The 20,969-nt window shown below is 44.8% G+C and overlaps 2 protein-coding genes and 1 long non-coding RNA gene across 15 annotated transcripts in view; 1 reads left to right on the top strand and 2 right to left on the bottom strand.

Annotated features, from left to right (window-relative positions):
• NINJ1 (ninjurin 1) overlaps nt 1-20,969 on the bottom strand; it is a 455,488-nt gene that overhangs the window by 85,874 nt on the left and 348,645 nt on the right. The gene's annotated exons all lie outside the window — the stretch shown is intronic.
• The window catches only part of LOC310838995, a 170,343-nt gene that overhangs the window by 96,107 nt on the left and 53,267 nt on the right, over nt 1-20,969 (bottom strand). The window lies entirely within an intron of this gene.
• Nucleotides 10,885-20,969, top strand: part of WNK2 (WNK lysine deficient protein kinase 2) — a 108,877-nt gene continuing 98,792 nt past the window's right edge. For 2 of the 11 annotated variants that reach the window (XR_014561256.1, XM_083726943.1), the window contains exons 1-2: nt 10,885-11,647; nt 12,813-13,727. Coding sequence is in view for 9 of the 11 variants with exons in the window: in XM_083726943.1 (XP_083583069.1) it covers nt 12,840-13,727 (888 nt within the window). In the remaining 2 variants the exon portion in view is untranslated. The remainder of the gene's footprint in view (nt 11,648-12,812; nt 13,728-20,969) is intronic. The other 9 variants (XR_014561255.1, XM_083726940.1, XM_083726941.1 and 6 more) reach the window with 8 other exon arrangements.

Raw genomic sequence — 20,969 nt, 5'->3', positions numbered from 1 at the left:
CCATCATCCCTAGCTAACAGGACCAGTGGTCAGGGATGATGGCTAACAGGACCAGTGGTCAGGGATGATGGGAATTGTAGTCCTAAAACATCTGGAGGGCAAAGTTTGGGGATGCCTGTTCTAAAGTGCAAAGATCAGAACCAGCTAGGTTACGAGAATTGCAAACTTCGCTCTGCAGGAAACATATATTGTGCAAAGGGACCCCTCACTGTTTTCTGAGTGCAAGATCACTTCTCTTCACAATTAATTTGATCCTAACTATCTCACACTTATATCCTATTCTGGCACGTTTCAGATTTAGGAAGAAGTGTATAAAGGGTCATTTTGTAAAGCACCATATTCCTATCTCTTCTATATATATAGATATATTTGCTCCTTTATGTGCTCCTTTAGGCATTACTAAAAATAGAGGTGCATCATTGAGCTAATAACATTTCAATATTCTGTCAGGTTTCCCCTTCCCCTAACAGTGAACAGATCAGCTTACAATGAGTGAGGTTCCTTTGGGACACAGAGCATGGGAGACTCAGGATATTTTGACAACTACTTATTTATTTGCAAATATTTGGGCTAAGCGTGTGTAATGGAACTAAACTACCAAGCACCCTGAGCTACAAAAATATTTCAGAGAAATATTATGGCAGGAGTAGGGACTGTGGCTCTCCAGATGTTGACAGATTACAACTTCCATCACCCCTGACCATTGGTCATGCTGGGTTAGGGGGATGGGAGCTGAAGTCCAGCAACATCTGGTGCCCCCCCCCAAAAAAAACCTGCCAGGTATTATGGATTAAGCAAGCAAAAACTATCTGCAAGAACTGCAGGTATAGAGGGAGCAAGTATATAGATATTCTTTCTAAGAAAAGTATGGCTAGTGTTTGATTTCCTAGACCCAGACTAGAATGACACAAGTTTTTAAAGTGTGTGAAGGATCACTGAATAAGGCTGTGATCCTAACTAACCACCTGAAAGCCAACACAAGGAATACAGTGGCACTTACTTCTTAGTAATCATGGATATTATTTATTTATTTATTTATTTAATTTAATTTAATTTAATTTAATTTATATACCACCCTATACCCAGGGCGGTTCACAGAATAAAATCAAGATATAAAACCACAAAATACCTAATAAAAATAAAAACAACCCAATAGTCCCCTCCCTCCACAAAAAAACACATTTCAAAAGGGCATAGGATGTAAATTGGATCAACCATAGGCTGGGTTAAAAAAGAATGTTTTTACCTGGCGCCTAAAGGAATATAATGAAGGCGCCAGGCGAACTTCCCTGGAGAGAGCATTCTACAGACAAGGAGCCACAGCAGAAAAGGCCTGTTCTCGTGTTGCCACCCTCTGAACCTTTGGAGGCAGAGGCACATGAAGAAGGGCCTCAGAAGATGATCTCAGGGACCGGGTAGGTTCATATGGAAAGAGGTGTACACAAGAGAAGATCAGTCTGCAAGAAAAGTAAATCATACTGGCTGTCCCTTAAAATTGTTTGCAGGCAGCTACCTTATGCAAGGTCCATACTCTTAGTCCAAGCCAGTACAGTGGTACCTCGGGTTACAGGCGCTTCAGGTTACAGACGCTTCAGGTTACAGACTCCGCTAACCTGGAAGTAGTACCCAGGGTTAAGAACTTTGCTTCAGGATGAGAACAGAAATCGCGTGTCGGCAGCACAGCAGCAGTGGGAGGCCCCATTAGCTAAAGTGGTGCTTCAGGTTAAGAACAGTTTCAGGTTAAGAACGGACCTCCAGAACGAATTAAGTTCTTAACCCGAGGTACCACTGTATTTTCCACTCTGCTAGCCTTGGGTCTTTCACTTTACCTGATATTTTTGACTGCAACTGCTAGGGATTGAGGCTGGGACTTCCTGTGTGGAAAGCATGCACTCTGCCACTGACTTATGTTGACGCAATACTAATATGACATCATTGCGGGGGGAAACTGGCATAAAATGGAAGTGGAGAGCATGCGTTGCTATGGGAACTTTATATTGAAAAGCATTTCTCCTCACAATTTTTATACTTCAGAACATGAAAACAGCTTTAGTTTCCTGTGGTGGTGACGTTCTTGTCATTATCCACAGTGACATATCCATATGGGGGGTGGGGGGAGAGGGTGGAAAAATAGCCCTGCATTGTCCTCTACAGTGATTAAAAGCTGAGCGTAACACGTTGCCTTTTGTTATGGGTTTAACTTTGCTTCATAGTAATTTTGTCTGGTCAGTCCACAGATGAATGAGAAAAAATAACACTTTGGTTGCTCAGAGACTCTGTGTCATGAGGAAAAAAATCTGTAACTTCCAGATGGTTTTCTTAGTGTAACCAAAAGATAATATTTGAGTCTCTGGGGAGGCCTGTAAATAGCCAGCCTGATATTTCACAGGATCATCCTATCTGTCCTGTTATGTTTACAGTAACATACCAAAATCCTAGTGTTCAATGACACTAGTTTTGTCATGATGGAACCTGCGTGCATGTGTGTCACTGGCTTCAGTTCAGCCCTAATATTTCAAATGAGGATTTGTGAAAATAAGCTATTCCCTTAATATAGTCCCTTAGTGCTTCAGTGAGAAAGCTGCCTTTAAGAAATGCAGAGTAACCTATCTACTTCCCAAGAAATATTTCCCAAGAAATATCTATTTCCCACACTTATTTGGGGAGTACATCTCATTAGACTCAGGGCAGTTTCCCTACAGTGAACAGGAACACGCTGTATGGCTGGAATATTTATTTGAGAGCAAGTCCTGTTTACAAACATGCTTAGGATCCTCTGGCCTGATTACCTTCAGATGATGGCAAGTTGATGCATTCTTGGTACTCCCACTTCCTGCATTTTCATTGTACAGTCTGGAGAGGAGCCCATGCAGGTGTGCATGATGGGACAAGCCCACCACTGTCTTCTGTACCTGGCTGTCATAGCGATGAACACCTGTGAGTCTCTCACAGACGCTCAAGGATGCACAGCCATTCATGAACTCAGCAAGGCATTGGGAAGAGAACAAAAGGAAGCCATCTGCAAACTCACTCATGGTTGCCGTATCTTGCAATAAACTTGGTGCATCATTGATGGTAGAAATGTCAGTTGATGCAAGGATTCCGGAATTTAATTTTGACAGATAAATATTACTAAAGAAACTAGTGTTTGTGGTCCAAAATTAATGCTACTGGATATTTTTGATGATATTGTTGTTTAGTCGTTTAGTTGTGTCTGACTCTTCGTGACCGCATGGACCAGAGCCCGCCAGGCCCTCCTGTCTTCTACTGCCTCCCGCAGTTTAGTCAAACTCATGCTGGTAGCTTCGAGACCACTATCCAACCATCTCGTCCTCTGTCCTCTGTCGTCCCCTTCTCCATGTGCCCAACATCAGGGTCTTATTTTTTATGATATCAATGTAAATATATTGTCAAAACAATTGGTTTTAATTATGATATTGGCAGCATGAATAGTAATCCAGAATGCGGCAGCTAGACTGGTGACTGGGAGTGGTCACCGAGACCATATAACACCGGTCCTGAAAGACCTACATTGGCTCCCAGTACGTTTCTGAGCAAAATTCAAAGTGTTGGTGTTGACCTTTAAACCTCTAAACGACCTCAGCCCAGTATACCTGAAGGAGGGTCTCCACCCCCATTGTTCTGCCCGGACACTGAGGTCCAGCGCCAAGGGCCTTCTGGCGATTTCCTCCTTGCAAGAAGTAAGGTTACAGGGAACTAGGCAGAGGGCCTTTTTGGTAGTGGCACCCGCTCTGTGGAACACCCTCCCATCAAATGTCAAGGAAATAAACAACTATCAGAATTTTAGAAGACATCTGAAGGCAGCCCTGTTTAGGGAAGTTTTAAAGTTTGATGTTTTATCAAACATCATCATTATTAATAATATTCTGTTGGGAGCTGCCGAGAGTGGGTGGTGTGTGTGTGTGTGTGTGTGTGTGAAATTATGTAATTGCAGTGCAATGGAAAACAGCCCAAAATTGATCTTAATATTCTATTTCAGCTCCCAAAAGCTCTCAGCTAAAGGTCTTTCCAAGCCCAGCTTCCTGATTTCCTTTTAATATGAAATACCTGGGGCATTATCTATGCATATGATGCTGCCATGGAAAAGGAACCAGGTTCCTGATCCCTGGATCACCTCTTTTTCAAAGCTAGATTTTACTTTCTAAAGGACCAAGGGAACTAAAATAGTGGTACAGAGCCTTGTCCTTGTTTGTAGCTTTATAAATAGCATGTGCTATACAATTTCTGTTTGTAAAACCTTTTAAAATATAGGAGACCAGTTCAAGGTTGCATTAAACCTTTTACAGAATACGTTCAGTTTTATTCAACCTAGCACATAGCTCAAGGATAATACTCTAGTGCTCTTCCTAAGCACACAAAACCCACCAGAGCTTTCTGTTCATTTCAATGGAGGGTGCATATCTCTCTGAGCATGCAGAAGAACTACTGTACCCATTTCATGTGAAGGCAATGTGGCTGTTCACCTGTGGATAATGCACAGCTACGTGAAATTACTTTATCCTCACCCTGCTTAAAAGGATCGTTTTTCCTGTAAAATCCATTGAAGCAGACAAAACTGGAAGGACCATATAACTTAGCGCTAGATACTTTGTTTACACAAAGTCCCTAGATTAGTGATTAGTTTCAGTTGCAATGGATGTTGGGCACAAGGACTCAAAATATCTCTTGTCTCTAACCACAGAGAACTGTTACCATTCAAAGCATGCGGAACTGGGCTGGCTGGATGAACAATGTGGCTGGCTCTACTGCAGATGACGTCCTTTGGTGTCCTGCTCAAGGCCCTGACCACTAGAGGTCACTGAGGAAGCCAGAATCATTAGGTGTTTTCATAGTTATTCACCATAAAGGCATTTAACAATTAAAGTATTTTCCTTAGGGGACCCACCTGTTTGGCTTTGGTTCTGTTCCATTTGAAACCTGCCCAGAGGACCTTATGGTGAAGGGCAGGTAAAAAAAAAAAAGGTATTTTAAATGAATTAATGAATAAAATTTATCCCAAATGAACCACTGCTGTCAATGCCACCTACCGAACAGCAGGAACCTCTGGAAATGCATTTGAATATGCAGATAAAGTAAGAACATGGGATGAAATATTTTTACTTTGAAATCCACCTAGTCTAGAAGACATCAAACATTTAAACCTGCTATGCTATTTTATTTAGGAAATGTAACAGCCAGAACTCTGCAGCCAATCAATTCATAATAAGAAATATTGTTTCTGCCTAATAAATTGGTTCCAAGTCACAACTCATTGTCTTATGGATACATCTCTCTGAGTCTATTCCTGGCTAAGTGGCAAATAAATTGCAGTTTTTGTCACTCATCTATTAAATGATCTATTATTTGTGTTTCATAAGCATATGGGATTTAAACTTCACTGGGATGCACACCAGGGATATACTTCGGTTAACTCTGATACACAAGAGGCATATGCCCCACCCTCACAAAATTGCCTAAGAGCATGCTGAACATCTGATAAGTGATGACTGATAAGACCACTTCAAAAGTTAGCAGTGATACAGGCCAAAACAAAATTGGCCTCCAGATTGAAAACACAAATAAAGCTTGTATTTAAGTGATCAATGAATGATCTTGATTCATTAATTAGATAAATTTATACCCTGCCCTTCAAATAAATTCCCAGCGAGGCTAACAATACATAATAAAGGATACATATCCTGGGGAGGGGGAAATATTTCAAACACATTTCCATCTCCAATTGAGGTGATCTTCTAGGGGAGAATGTTGTAGCCTCTCCTGTGATAGATACTGAAAATGACAGCATCGCAGGATGGTCAGTGTTTCTGATAGTAATAGATGCATGCCACAGGACAGAACTACACTGTATCTTGGCAAATATCCCTTCGGAAATGCACATTTCCTGATATAATGCAGGAGAAGATCAGCAGGTGAGAGAGAGGGCTACTTAACCCTGTAAGTACTCAGCAATAGAGAGCCAGTGTGCTGCTGTGGTTAGACTACTGGACTGAGGGAGACCCTAGTTCAAATCTACACTCAGCCATGAAGCTTAAGAGAACCGGGTCAGTCATTCAGCTTGTATTACCTTACAGTGCTGATGCGAGGATAAAATGGGAGTGCTGAGGTAGGGGACTATGTATGCCTCCCTGAACCGCTTGGTGCAATAAATTGAATAAATTATCCTTAACAAATATCCTCAAGGCCATTTTCTACCCTAGTCGAGTTTACTTCCAAGACTGATGACCATCACTACCTTTTGTGGGCTCACATGCCATAGTTTAACTATGTACTATGTAAATACGTACTTTCTTTTAATTGTCCTGAATCTTCCACATTCAGTCTCATTGGATGTCCCAGGTCCCAAACCAGTCCTTGGGGGACTGCACTTCATACATCTCTCCATTCAGAGAATTGTCCATTTATTTCTAGTCTCTGCTTCCTGCTTCTTAGCCTATTCCTGATCCACAAGATGACTTCTCTTATTCCATGACCGCTAAGCTTACTCAGGGTACGTTGTCAAAAGCTTTTTGAAAGTCTGAATTCACCGTGTCAACTGGATCATCACTATCTATAGCCTTTTTGACACTCTCAACATGAGACAGGTTGGCTCTGCTTTAGCAAGGCCCGTTCTTCTGTATGCCTTGATTATGTCACCTTAACCATACTTTTCGCAGGTTTTCCTGGGGCAGATGTTAGGTTAACCAGTCTATAATTTCCCAGATCCTCACTGGATTCATTTTCTTAAAAAATGGTGTTTCATTGGAAAGCATGAACTGGAAAGTAGCCATTGCAAATGTCACCTGCACCCACACAAGCATTACAGAGGAAACATGGTGGTTAGAAACCCCCATGTTTCATTTGTAATGTACCATTTTGCTCCCCAGTCACATGCAGTGGACCCCATGAAAGCACTTGCTACCTGTGCACCACTGGCATGGAGATACCATATGCAATGGCAGTGACCATATATGTGATAGGTTTTCAGATGTTGACACCACCATATGGAAGTGCTATGTGTTTGGTTGCTTCCACATATAAGCAATAACATTTAAAATGCCTCTCAAAGGAGAGCAATATAAGAAAGCACATGAAGGCTGTTTTTTAGGCTGGATAATGAATATATATGACTTCAATATGTAATCCACTTGCTTGGCATCTCTTGAGGAGCCCTTTGGGTTCCTATTAGTTATATATAACAGCCCATCCAACATATTGGTTGAAGGAGTTATATATGTAAAGTCCTATGATTCATACATCAGACTGAAATTAATTTTAGCAAGGAATATTATAAGCTTTTAGTTATTTTTAGCATCTTATACAGAAACTCGAAAAACTTTTGCATAAAACAGAAATAGACACAGTGAGCTTTGGAATTAGAGGCTCAGAACTAGAATCAGAAACAGTTATCACTTTCTGAGAGCAGCAGTGCTGAGAAGGAAGACAGAATTGCAGAGAACCACACATGAAACCCTAGGTATGTATGAAAACATCCATGTGGGTTTTCAGGCAGACAAAGAGAAGGCAATAATAATACAGGTGAATAAATGTACATTTTATTTCCTTGTGAAAACCAAGGCCAGAAAAAATTCCAGCCAATGCAAAAATAAAATGCTATATTGCCATTCATCAAAATTACAGGAAGTTGGCTAAATTTTGCAGGATATGATACAGAAATGCCCACCAGAATGTTTGCCCACTGGGAACAGGCAAGTTATTCAATAATTGACAAATTTATTTGTTTCTTGGAAAATAGATGGTTTGGGCATGTGTGTGACCCTATGCCCAGTGAGGCTGGAGTAGGGAGCTGCCATTTTAGACAAGGATAGCATATATCATTGAAAAATAAAGATTGACAGTGCAATCCTTTGCATATCTAATCTGATGGAAGTAGTCCCAAGAGAAAGGGAGTGTTTGCAGGTTATTTGTGACTCTTTTTGCTAGACTAAAAGTCACAGATCCTCCAAACAGAGCCTTATCTTTCTTTTCAGTGTTCCGATGATGCTTTTTTTACCTAAACCAGTCAAGTGGTTCAGGAGAACACAGCTGTGCAGACAAACAGGCTTCCAGACAGTGCACACTATATAAATTGGATGAAAGCACCCACATTTAAGTGGATTGAAAAAGGTAGCCTATGACTTCCAAGCATTTAATTTTCTCATTTAGCAAACTTTAACTATCAAAAATCTATAGGATTCTGGAGCAGCCTAAACAATTTTTTAAAGGTTCATATTAAATTATAAATAATAATGATAAATGATTTGGTCCTTAACAAGTTTCAGTGCACCAATTAACACTGCATTATCAAAAACATCAATTATATTTCTTAACAAAGAAATCACCAGAATTTTCACACAGTTTAAAATAGCCATCTGTCAGATTAAACTTCAAGTTTTTCATTTAAAAAGAAGAATTAGTTTTCTATTTTGAAAAAGAAAGCTGTGGTTGCCTAGGTAATTTTTTTTTTTAATTTTCAGAAAATATGTTCAGTGGGTTGTTGCATTTCTTTTTCTTTTTTCTTTTACACAGAGAATGAATACCCTTGTTGTCACTTCCAGTCTTAGTCCTCATTTCAAACAGATTGGTTCAGATATTATTTGCTACCATTATTCATTTACCTTTATTTATTTCAAACCTTTTGCACCATACTCCTTGACAAACAGGTGGCACGTGTAGCAGTGTACAACCAGCAGTAATAACAACAGTTCAGATATTAAAACTAATGATCATGTTCAGAGAATGCTTAGTTGGCCAATTAGTTCATTTAGATAGATATAATGTTTAAAAATCTCTGGGCATAATGTTACATCTTTTCCTGATTCCTAACTTTCGTTTGCAAGGAAGGCATTTTGCAGATGAGGAACTAAGAGTGGGAGATGTAATTTCATCGCAGCCAGTCTGAGAGGCTATGGACTAATGAGGCTTTCCATCTACCAGTTAGAAGGGAGTCCCACTCTGGAATGTGTGTGTTGTGCATTCTGCCCTTCAGCTTCTCTCTAGAGAAAACACATAAGGAGCATAAGGAGAATTTGGGTTGCAAATTTTGCCCTGAGGCTAAACTACATGTTACTCTTATGTGTAGTGAGCAGCTACTACTTCTATATTCTCTTTCCTGAATTAATTACAGGTACATGGAATTGAATTGTTACTTGAGATCATAGCATATGGGAAGTGGGCACTTCTCTTTTCCAACCCTAGTCACAATCAAGCTATAGTTAGGTACTATAGTTAAGGGTGAGTGGGGGAATCAATCCGTATCATTGCATAAATGTCCAGGTTCCTTAGAAGCACATGCATCTGCCTATCTACATCTAAGCAGTGGATGGCAAGGTGGGGCGGTGGCACTCACCTGCCCTCCTGACAGCTGAGTTGCTGCTCTTTGGCAGGTGGGGTAGGGCAATGGGGAATTTGTAGTGGTGCAAACACACCAGCAGAACAGCTTGATTGGTCCCATTGGTGTGTTTGCACTGTGCCAACTCCCATGCTGCTTTATTCCCTCTCTTCTGCCCAGTAAACAGAAGTGATTCAGCTGCCAGGTCACCCAAGATCTTGTCCACTAATAGACAGATAGGTAATATGCAGAAGAAGGGCCCCGGCTGGATCAGTTCAAAAGCTCATCTAGTCCAGAATCCTCTTTTCAGGATAAGTTGGAAGGGACCCTGAGGATCATCTAGCCCAACCCCCCACAATGTAGGAATATGTACCTGAGACCTTGGCATTATCAGCACCATGCTCTAACCAACTGAGCTAGCCAGGTGCTGAGTGATGCCTGTGGCAAGCCCACAAGCCAGACCTGAGTGCAACAACCACTCTGCCCACCTATGATTAGCAGCACCTGATATTCTGAGGAATATTGCATTTGGCAGTGAAGGTAGAAGGGGGATGGAACAAATGGCAGTTGGGACCAGCCCAAGACACTTTGCTGCCTGAGGCAAAAGAGCAAACGGTGCTCCCCTTCCCCCCAGTCAAGGTGCATAGCAACCACGGCTGGCCAAGATATTTCAGCACCTGATGCCCCAAATCCCATAAGGAAATCCCACAAGCAATAAGAATGCAATAATAAATCTCAATTTACTGCCCTTTCGTGACACCCCAAATTAGCCGCCGGAGGCGGTGCCCTCATTCTGGCTGAAGCGCAGCAAGCGGCGACCCATGGATGTGCGGACACCGCTCCCTTTTGATTCGCAGCGTTTATGTTAAATAACCGGCTGAAGGGAAAGAAGAGGTCTCCCTCGGGGTGTGAAAACCACAGCCGTATCCGAGCAGCTTCTCCCTCCTTCCCTCCCTGCGGGCGCAGAGCAGCGCAATCCGGCAGAAGTCATGGGGTGTTCCCACAGCTTGGGATACACGACTCGTTCCTCTCTCTTGCTTATTCATTTTTTTTCCCGTCGTGTGCACCGAGTGAAGCGCGACGTGAAATAAATAAATAACAGGCCCGGAGAAGCTGCAGGTGGTTTTCTAACAATTTATGAGGAAGAAGGAAGCTCCCAATCGCAAATAGGGCTGTGCCTAACCAAGTCCCCAGAGGGGAGAGCTTGCATCAGGCAGGGGAAACCACGCCGCCAAGAGCACAACAATCATATGGAAACATCCCGCGTCCTCCTCCCGACTTCACCCCGCCATTTTTTTCAGTCTGTCCCCAATCTCCCAGCCCCAATCCCCTGTTGCCTTTCCACTCGCAGGACTAAACCCGCGCCTTGGCATCGCCTGCTCGTCACGACCCGCCCTCTCCAGGCCTCCCTCAGCTCCGCGCGGTGGCCGCTTCAGCCCAGACGCGTGCGCGCGCGCACACACGCACGCACGCCCTCACCCCCCCCCCCGCTCATTGCCCCCATCGCTTTACAGCCCCACGGGAGGGCAAGGGTCAGCACGGGCTGCGGCTCGGGCAGAGGGCATGCGCAAACAGTTGCCACCAGCGAACTGGAAGCGAAGCGACAAGAAGGCTATTTTATAAGAAGGAGAAGCAGCGAAATAGGCAAGCGCGCTGTGGAGAGAGGGAGCCGGGCTGTGTGTGTGTGTCGTCGGGACGTGCTCTTCGCCGCTGAGGAGGGGGAGCCGAGCCGGCGCTCTCCTCATTCCCCGGTGGCACGAGGCGGGTCTAGCAGGGGGCCACCTCCTCCCAGCCCTTCTCATTGGCTGCTCGGCGATGCCCGTGGCTCCCGGCCCGTCCGTTAAATGGGACGCTCATTAGAGAGCAGTTTCCATTGACAAAAGCGCCGAGGGGGGGAAAGAGGAAAAGAGGACGCGCTCGAGGGGCGCCTGGGCAAGCGCGGGCCGAGGTTTCCTGCACGCTGGCTTGGGCGAGGCGGCAGCAAGGGAGAGAGCAGCCGCGCTCTTTCGCCTGAGGTGGATTATTCTTGTTTCTTTTCCTCAGCGCCTGGCCGGTGGCTCGCCGGAGCTCTCCCCTGAGACGACGTTGGGACGTCGCCGCGAAGCCGAGAGGATCCCCGGCGGAGGGGGTGCGAGAGGACGAGGCTGCCCGGCGGAGGGGAGGCGGGGGCTGCAGAGCCCGGCCTATGAGGGCGGCGGCGGGCGTGCGTCTTGCAGGGGCTCCATGACTGGGAACGGAAGAATCGAGCCGTCCCTCTGCCACCCTCCCGCCCCCAACCTCCATGGGCGGCAGTGAAGATGGGGGCCCCCTCTCCTCCTGGTAAGTCACCCCCTCCGCGCGAGGAGCCTGTCTTGTTGTTAGCTCTGCCTGCCTGCCTGCCTTCTCTCCCTTCCCGGGCTGCGCAGGTGAGCAGCTCCATTGTGCAGCCGAGGCACCTGCTTCCTCCAGCCGCCCGCCGCCGCCGCCACCCTCCTCTTTGGCGTGGTCTGGCACTTGACGTCGGTCGCCGCCTGCTTTACAAGGGACGCCGCCGCCGCAGCCCCTCGCCTCCCCCTCAGCCCGGCTCGCTGCGGCTGCCTCGATTGTGCGCCCGCGCTATTATCTAAGCGGCGGCTTCTCTCGCAGTGCTGGGCAGGGCGAAAGACCAGCCCCGTCCTCGTGCTCATTTGACGACGGCGAGGCTGCCTGTCTTTTTACCGCTCGAAGCTTGCGGCGAGGGGGGTGTCGGGGAGCGGCAGGTCCGGTCGGGGCTTCCCGCCGGGCGAGCTTCGCCTTGGCTGCTCGCATCCCGCCCTCCTCTCCCATTTTCCAGCCTCAATATGGCTTTCCACCGAGGAGCTGCAGTATGACTGAAGTGGGCAAAAGGGGGCGGGGGAGGCGGAAGCCCGGGGTGAGGTGAGAGCGCGTGAGCGGCCCAGGGGGGTCTCGAAGGCTCTGCGTGGGCGCGTCGCGTCGCGGCGGAGGGAGAGGCGAGAGGGGAAGCCCGGCTGGAGACTTTGGGCAGAGGGGGGCGGGGAGCTGGGCGACGGAGACTGCGCTCTGCTCTTTAAAGGGACGGATAACGTGGAGTTGCAGAAGCGTCTGCTCGTGGCTGAAAGGCACTGGCTAGGATTTGGGGGCTGGGGAGCGAGGTTGGAACCGGGATCCTGGCTAAGGAAAGGGGCGAGCCATTGATTCGAGTTGCCTGGGAGGGACCTGCAGTTGGAGACAACACTAGCAAAATTCCTCGGAGAGTCCCTGTCTCTCCATCATTCTGCCTCTCGGGAGCGTTTGCATTTGATGCTCCTTCCAGCGCTCCTCACGCCCTCGAGCGTGGAGAGAGGCTGTCAGGAGATCCTCTCCGGAGTTGCGCCCTGCGTGTCTGGCTGGGGGGCGGCGGCGGCGATTCCCCCCTTGCAGGTGTCCGCCTCCTCCTCCTCCTGGTCCCTCGCCAGGTGGGGCCCGCAGCCTCCTCACCGCGCTCTTTCTCTCTTTCGCCTGGCAGGTGGCTGGGCTGAGCTTCCCCGGAAGGATGCACCGTGATGACTCCCACCGAGCGGCGGCGGCACGAGCACCGTCCACGGCCGCGGCGGCCCCGCCACCTCCTTCTCCTCTAGCGGCAGCTGCCGAGAGCTCAGCTGTAATGGAAACTGGGGGCGAGGCCAGGACAGCACCTCCGCGGCGGGGAGGCGAGGTTGGAGCTGCTGTCGCTGCAGAACGCGCCGGCTTCCCAGCGCCTGCCGCGGCTGCTGGCTTCGCTCCTGCGGGTGGAAAGGGTATGAATATTGATGGAGCAGGCGGCGGCGGCGCGTCGGGCATGGACCCTGCTGCAGTGCCGCGAGGAGGCCGGCCCGCGGCCCCCGCCCCTTTCCTGCGAGTGCCTTACGCCAAGGATCCCAAAGCAGCCCACCAGCGCTTCCTGCGGAGGAGCGTGGTGGACTCCGACCAGGAGGAGCCCACCTTCGAGCCGCCCGAGCCGCAGCAGCCGCAGCAGAAGAAGATCATCCTCTTCTCCAAAACCAGGAGGATAATCGCCGAGAGGGTGAAAGCAGGGCAGAGGCCGGTGGTGGAAGAGGCGCAGCCCGGGGAGCAGCCCGCCGAGCCGGCCAAAGCGGCCGCCGCCCCGGAGGGTCTTCCTAGTTCAGCAGCGGTAGCAGCAGCAGCCGAGGAACCGAAGGAGAGGAGCGGCAAGGAGGATGCGGAGAAGAAAGAGGCGGCGGAATCTCTCAAGGAGCAGAGCAAGTCCAAGAAAGAGGAGGCGGAGGATGAGGAAGAAGAGGCCGACATGAAGGCGGTGGCCACCTCCCCCGATGGCAGGTTTCTAAAGTTTGATATCGAGCTCGGAAGAGGGTCTTTCAAAACAGTCTACAAGGGACTGGACACGGAAACCTGGGTGGAAGTGGCTTGGTGCGAACTCCAGGTAAGTGGCAAGAACTTATCTGAATGACTTTTTTTGGGGGGGGGGAGGTGTGTGCTTAAATGCCCTGTAAGCTGAGGACAGGGTGCAGGACAGTGTCATCTAAAAAAGCTTTGTTGGAATCGTCTCTACAGCTTATCTTGTTCCTGGGCTAACTATAGCTCCCGTGTTTTCATTGGTTCCGGCCCTTCCCCCACTTCATATGCATGCACACTCCTCCCAGGTTTAACTCTCTCAGCCCTGTGATTTGCCAAGGGCAAGGTGCCTCTAGTGTAAACTAGAATTATAAAAAATAAGCTGCTCAGCAAATGTCAAGAAGGGCCTCCAAAGGGTTAAAACGTTCCTGGACCAGCTGCATTGTAGGCTACTAGAGTCTGAACTAAATATTCTACAAAATGTAGCACTTAATCACAGCAAAATACTTTTAATTTGTCTTGGAAGAATGTACAGTAATTGCTTGAAGCAGTTGTGTTACAACGCTTGTGTGAGTGTTAAAGGCACCACAGGACTCTTTCTTGGTTTTACAGTGGCAGGCTTTGTCTTACTTTACTTGTAGACAATACCACAGGCAGGGTTATTCTATGGAGTTTGAATAAGAAGCAAATTCCATTGGGTCCAACAGGTTTTACTCTGGAGGAAGTTTGCATAGGTGGGAGTAATCCCAGATGGCCATAGGATTGTACTGTTTATTATGAAGGTCTTTTAAATGTCCTGAATGAATTGGAAAAATGGAAATATTAATGTTACTTTGGCTCAATATGAGCATTTATCTAACCGCAGGATCTGATTTGTTATTAAACACAGTAGTGTCATCTGTTCCCTCCTTCTAAAAAAGACTTTCTGTTTAACTTAAAAAGGGAATCTTAACTGTGGCTAACATTTATTTGTCAAAAGTCACGTAAATTATATGGCAGGATACTGAAATGACTTTTTGAACCTCACTTCCCTTTCTAAAACAGAATAGACTTTCCCCTTTTTGCTCTATGTCTTTATTCATACTAGACCTTTATCTTCTCTACCACACATGCTCAAGTGAGAAAAAGCATCTGTGATCTTTTCAGTCCACTTCTCTTTTCCCTTCTCTATTTTTGTTGCATATTATATTTATGATGTGGCTGTGGGAATTGGTCATATTTCACATTTTTGTTTTTGTTTTGTTTGTGAAGCTGTTTTGCAGAAATAGTCTTCATGGGGTCTTGGAACAATGGTTGATTAATAGGACAAAATAGCTGCTTCAAATAACTTTTGCAAAGTTGCAGCCAACAAGGAATGCATACTTTTCATTAAACTATGATAGGATGATGACTGGTTGTTACCTCTTTCTAATCACTTAGGATATTCTGTATTCTGTGATATTTCATGCAGCAGACCTGTAATGTTGAATTATAAAATTGATGCTGACCAGCTTGTGTATGAGTATCAGAATGAGACCTTTTTTCCTTTTTTTCTTTTTTAAAGACCCTTGGTCCTGAATTATCCTGCTGTTTGTAGGGGTCAGATTGTAAACTGAATCTAAAGTGTTATTTCCTGCAACATTAGACTTGATTGAGCTACTTATAATGGAACAAATTGCAATAATGTTGCAGCTTTTGTGCAACTGGAGACTAGTAGGAGAGCAAGCACATGAATTAGTAACAGAAGTAGATGCCATTGTTGAAAGAAAGCTATGCATATTTATAGGGTTGTATCCAACTGAGTTCTAGACCCACTGGAATGTCTGAACTTAAGTCATGCCTATTAACTGCAGCTGATCTACTCTGAGTAGGACTAACATTGGTTACTACCCCATGTATTGTTGGCTCTGCTTTATCACCAAAGTCTTAAGGCAGCATCCTGTATCCATTTTAGGTTTATGAGAGAGGGAGGAAGTATTATCAAATCCAGTTTAGCATTTAATCGTTCCAGTTACAAATACGAGTGCTATAATGTAGCTTGTCTGGAGTCAGTCATGACTTTGGTAGTTTTATAAAATCATCTGTTTAAAAATATTCCATAATAGCAGCCTATTATGTATTTGCAAATATTTAAACCTATGGCTATCCAGTTTAATAGAGTGCAACAAAGTTGCAATGTTAAAAAAAGAGAGGAAAACCCATCTCTCTCTTTGTTCACTTTTTAAGCACATTGTTCATATGTTCACTTTTTAAGCACATTGTTATTATGTAAATAGCATGGATCAATACCTCTAATCATTTTGATCACCCTTTCTGTACCTTCTTTCTGTTAGGCAAATGACATCTTTAGGGGTTAAATCCATCCCCCAGGCACTCTACCTTCCCACTTAGTATATCCCTGATCCCAACCACCAGGAGTTCCTTGCAGCAAATGAACCCTTTCTTGTACTACTCTAGTAAGGTGTGTTGTCCGCATTTTGAAAAGATGAGTTGGCGAAGCTCATCTGAAAACAAGAAAATGAGTTTTTAGTGTCATCGGTCCTGTGGCATGCCACTAGAGATTCAGCTGGCACCTTCTGTTTTAAACTTTAAATGCCTGCTGAACACTTCTCCATGCTGCCAAGCTTATGTAAGCAATTACGAAAACACATTTCTGTAATGGTTGGTTAATGATATTTTGTTTAAAATTTTTACATTGTAAAAAAAGCACAACTTTTAAAATTGTATATAGTTTCTGTTGTAAACTGCTTTGTTTTTTTAATGATCTAACAGTATATATGTATTTTGATAAAGATATTGTATCTGTAAACCCCAACAACTTGCAATTACCAGCTGCCCCCAGACTGCCAAATGCACAGTGGGAGTGCCTTACAACTATTGTTCAAAGCACCCCCCTTTTTTAAAAAGGGTATATATTTTAGGCTGTATGTATGAAACTGGACGTGGGTGGCACTGTGGGTTAAGCCACAGAGCCTAGGTCTTGCAGATCAGAAGGTTGTTGGTTCAAATCCCTGCGAGTGAGCTCCCGTTGCTTGGTGCCTGCTCCTGCCCACCTAGCATTTCGAAAGCACATCAAGTGCAAGTAGATAAATAGGTACTGCTCCAGCGGGAAGGTAAACGGTGTTTCCGTGTGCTGCTCTGGTTCGCCAGAAGTGGCTTAGTCATGCTGGCCACATGACCCGGAAGCTGTACGCCGGCTCCCTCGGCCAGTAAAGTGAGATGAGCGCCGCAACCCCAGAGTCGTCCACGACTGGACCTAACTGTCAGGGGTCCCTTTACCTTTATGTATGAAACAGAGAGAAATCACTCAGTGTTGGGAAACGCTATCTATCCTGTTGTGTATTGAATTGTGAATGTGCTAAGAGTTTCTTCACTTTGATTGGATGCCAAATATAAATATAAACTGACCAGGATTCTGCAGTCATCATCTGGGGCCCTTCTTGGTGTGCCTCATTCACAAAAGGTCCAGACCATGGCAACATGAGAATGGGCCTTTTCTGCAGCGGCTCCCCATTTGTGGAATGCTCTCACCAGGGAGGTTCACCTGGCACATTCATTATACATCTTTAGGCGCCAGGTGAAAACATTCCTCTTCAACCAGGCTTTTGGCTTATTAATATTCTGTGGCAGGGTTCCCCAAACTTGGGTCTCCCAGCTGTTGTTGCACCACATTCCTATCATTTCCATCATTCCTAGCTACCAGGACCAGTGGTCAGGGCTAATGGGAATTGCAGTCCAAAAACAGCAAGAGATCGAAGTTTGGGAAATCCTGTTCTCCAGTCTTTTAAATGTGTTTGTGCAAGAGGTGTTGTTGTTTTGTTTTAGTTATTTATTTTGTGCTTTTGTCCTGTGTCTTTAATCTTGTGGACGGGCCTGAGATCTTCGAATGAAGAGCGGTGTATAAATTTAAACAACAGTAATAATGGTAATAACAATAAATACCGTAATATCATGCTAAACCATAGTTTAGTTTGATGGGAATGAGCCTTGGTTACTCTTGGGTTCATACACTCACTCTTTGCTCCCATTTTTAGACTAACTAAGAATTTGCTCCCATTTTTAGCTTAACTGTGGTTTGTCATTATATCCAAACCGGGAACTGTTGTTGGTTTTAAATATGGTTTAGCTGAACACGCTAGGGCAATCTTCCCAGCCCAGTCCTACCTGGCAATGCCAATGATTTTGTAAATCATGGTTTGAAGTTGGCAGCTCTGGAAGTTGAGAATAAAGCACTTGAGCTCCTGTGCTCATTCCTGTAGTAGTATCAAACAGTGGTTTAGTGTTATGTCCGAATGCAAGTCTTAGAGCCTGATAAGTGAAGTTCCAATAATGTAGAGGAGTGACAGTTACAGGATTGTATCCAATGTTAGCCCTTTGAAATTAATGGTGATTGCTAACTTAATTCTGTTACCGGTAATTTCAGTGGGTCTTCTGAGAGTATATCTTAGTTGGCTACAACCAAGACTCTTTAAAAGGATTTTATTTCTGTGTTCACCAATCAGGGTACTTTTACATTTTTTTAAAAAAATAACTTAACGGTTATAATTCAGTAAGCTGAACAATCCCTCTACATACTAGAAAGTTGAATAATATTACTGAACTCATGTAGGAGGATGGAAAGACACTTCACAAAGTCAGTGATAGATCATCAGCATGTTTTAAATGTCTATCCTCCTGTCTGGGGCCAGCACTAGGCTTTAACAGGCCCTCAGCATGGTGCCATGAGACCCCTGCTAGGCACTTCTGCTATCCCTGCCACAGTTTCTCTCACACACATTCTTACTGGCACTGGCTGCCATTCATTTTACTCAGTGTCTCTCCCTGAGGCATGCTGACCCACCAGGCAGTGGCATTTTGCGTGAGAACTGAGCTGCTTCTTGGTTCTGATTTTTGGTGGTGGCTGTCATGTTAGGTCCAGCAAAATACAGTTTCTAAAGTACGTTTCCGAGGACAATTCAAAGTGTTGGTGCTGACCTTTAAAGCCCTAAACGGCTTTGGTCCAGCTCCGAGGGCGTTCTGGCCATTCCCTCACTGCGAGATGTGAGGTTACAGGGAACCAGGCAGAGGGCCTTCTCAGTAGTGGTGCCCACCCTGTGAAACATTAGATGTCAAAGAAATAAACAAGTATCTGACTTTTAGAGGACATCTGAAAACAGCCTGTTTAGGGAAATTTTTAATATTTGATGTTTTATTCTGTTTTTAATCTGTTGGGAGCCGCCCAGAGTGGCTGGGAAACCCAGCTGGATGGGTGGAGTATAAATAATAAATTAATATTATTATTATTATTATTCCCCATGGTATTAAGATAAAACCTGAAGTTCACAGTCGTGTCTGTCTGTATCTCTCTGTGTAATGCACATGGCTGGAAATAATACATTTGCATGAACATATTGCAGTGTTACAGAATTGTGTGAAATATTCTTTCATGTAGCTGAAGAAATGTAATGTGTGAAACAGCATTCAGATTTCTGTTGACAAATGAAACGGTTGAAACTAAAGAAGGCATGTGATGACTGTGTATCTTGGCTTGAACTCACCATGTCAGAATATATCTCCAGCTATTTGTTTGAAAGAAGTAAATAGCCAAGAACCTCCATTTAGATGGGGTTTTGTGTATAGTTGGGTTATGTAATCTTTTAAGGGCATGTTCAAAACCATGATTGTAAAAGGACAGATCTGTACTCTTTCTTTGGCTGGCATTTCTATCGTCTTTATTTAGAATAGTTGGAATGTTTCTATGTATATCTTGCAAACTGCTTTAGCTTTTTCTAGTGGAGGAACACTCTATATTCTCAGTAATAAAAAATGAAAGATAGTGTGGGGGAGATACTCTTGCTGTCTTGCATTCTGTTATACAAATAAACCTATTTAATTTATTTAAGAATAAAAACATCATCACAGAAATCTGTTTATGTTGCTGCTCTTAACATGTCGGCACCTCCTCCTTGGAGGTAGGATGGGATACAATGAAAGAAATAACAAATATTTCTAATTAAACTGGGGGTGAGCACAGGAACCCAAAGGATGAGAGTTGTTCAGCACATTGCAAGCTTTCAGGAACTAGGCTAGCTGGCAGGGATCTACTCCGTTGTGATTTAGGGCAACAGGGTTGGATATGTGGGATCCATGCAGAATCTGATTCAGAGTGAGGCAAGGGAAGTTAAGAGTTGCAGTCCAAGGAATAATTTATGTTCTGAGGCAAAGAAGCCAGGAAAGCTATGGAAGAAAGGCCTGGCAGGTGGTGGTTTAGTGAAGGATTGGCATAACATGGTTCTCTTCTAAACATGAGCAAAAGAGTAAGGGAGGACGGTGACACCGAATAGACATATTTATGCCCGATATCCAGCAGAAAATACCCATGGACAAATATTGTTTGTGGGATTTGGAACTGAGCTATGGAAAGTGAGCCTCTGTTGTGCAACATGCAGAGTCATAAAAACGACACGCGCACGCCGGCATGCTTTGATGGAGATGAAGTGCTGTTAGCCATCATGTTTACTAATGAAGAGATTTCAGTTGCATGCCATACAATGCTGCAGAAGAAAACCTCCAAGTGGATGAAGAAAATAGAACCAGCTATCATTATAGGGTCAGGGTCATCATTTCCTTCATCCACATGGATTAATCTGCATAGCATTGAATTTAAATATTTTAATCAAGTTGCATGATAGCTTCAACAAATGCAGGTGGTTGATCCCCATCAAACTATTTGGGCATGCACTTGTGGGTTTTAGTTCTGCATCCATGCTCCTGTGGGTTACACAGTAGAGGCTCACTGTGTGCAGCTCAATTCATTGGATGGCACAGTGCTCCCATTTGCTTCTCCTTAATCATGTTTGTGGGAGCTCCATCTTTGGCTTGAGCAAATCCATGATTGGTATTTACTTCCTCTTTCTCCTCCTCTTCCTCTTTCTCAACTTTTTCTGCTTCTCTCCTTCACTTGTCACACCTTCAGTGACCTCGCTAAGGAACAGGAGTAGGTGTTCCACTATCCCTACCTAAAACCAGTTAGCTGTAGAAGCAAAGAGCACTAATCCCCTTCAATCAAGAGCTTCAGCTCAGATATGAATGCCAACTGTGTACTATATTATTTTAAACTTTTAAACTGTCACGGCACTGAGTGATACTTTAGGTAGCTTGATTTGGGGTTAGTCCTTCGTATCATCATCAGATTGTTTGTTTGTTTGTAGTAACACAGGAAGATGATCTCTACAAGTTGGTACAAATTTAATCAAAGTTTCTTTATGAGTCAGGGGGGGCAGGTCAAGCACTGCTACCCTACATTCTAGCATCTGATCATTCAATGATCCATTTTGGAGATGCTACAATGTTTGCAAGATGTTTAAATAGC

The sequence above is a fragment of the Podarcis gaigeae genome (assembly GCF_964106915.1).
Source record: "Podarcis gaigeae genome assembly, chromosome: 2".
In the NCBI taxonomy this organism is placed as follows: domain Eukaryota; kingdom Metazoa; phylum Chordata; class Lepidosauria; order Squamata; family Lacertidae; genus Podarcis; species Podarcis gaigeae.
This window is presented reverse-complemented; position numbering and strand designations above follow the sequence as displayed.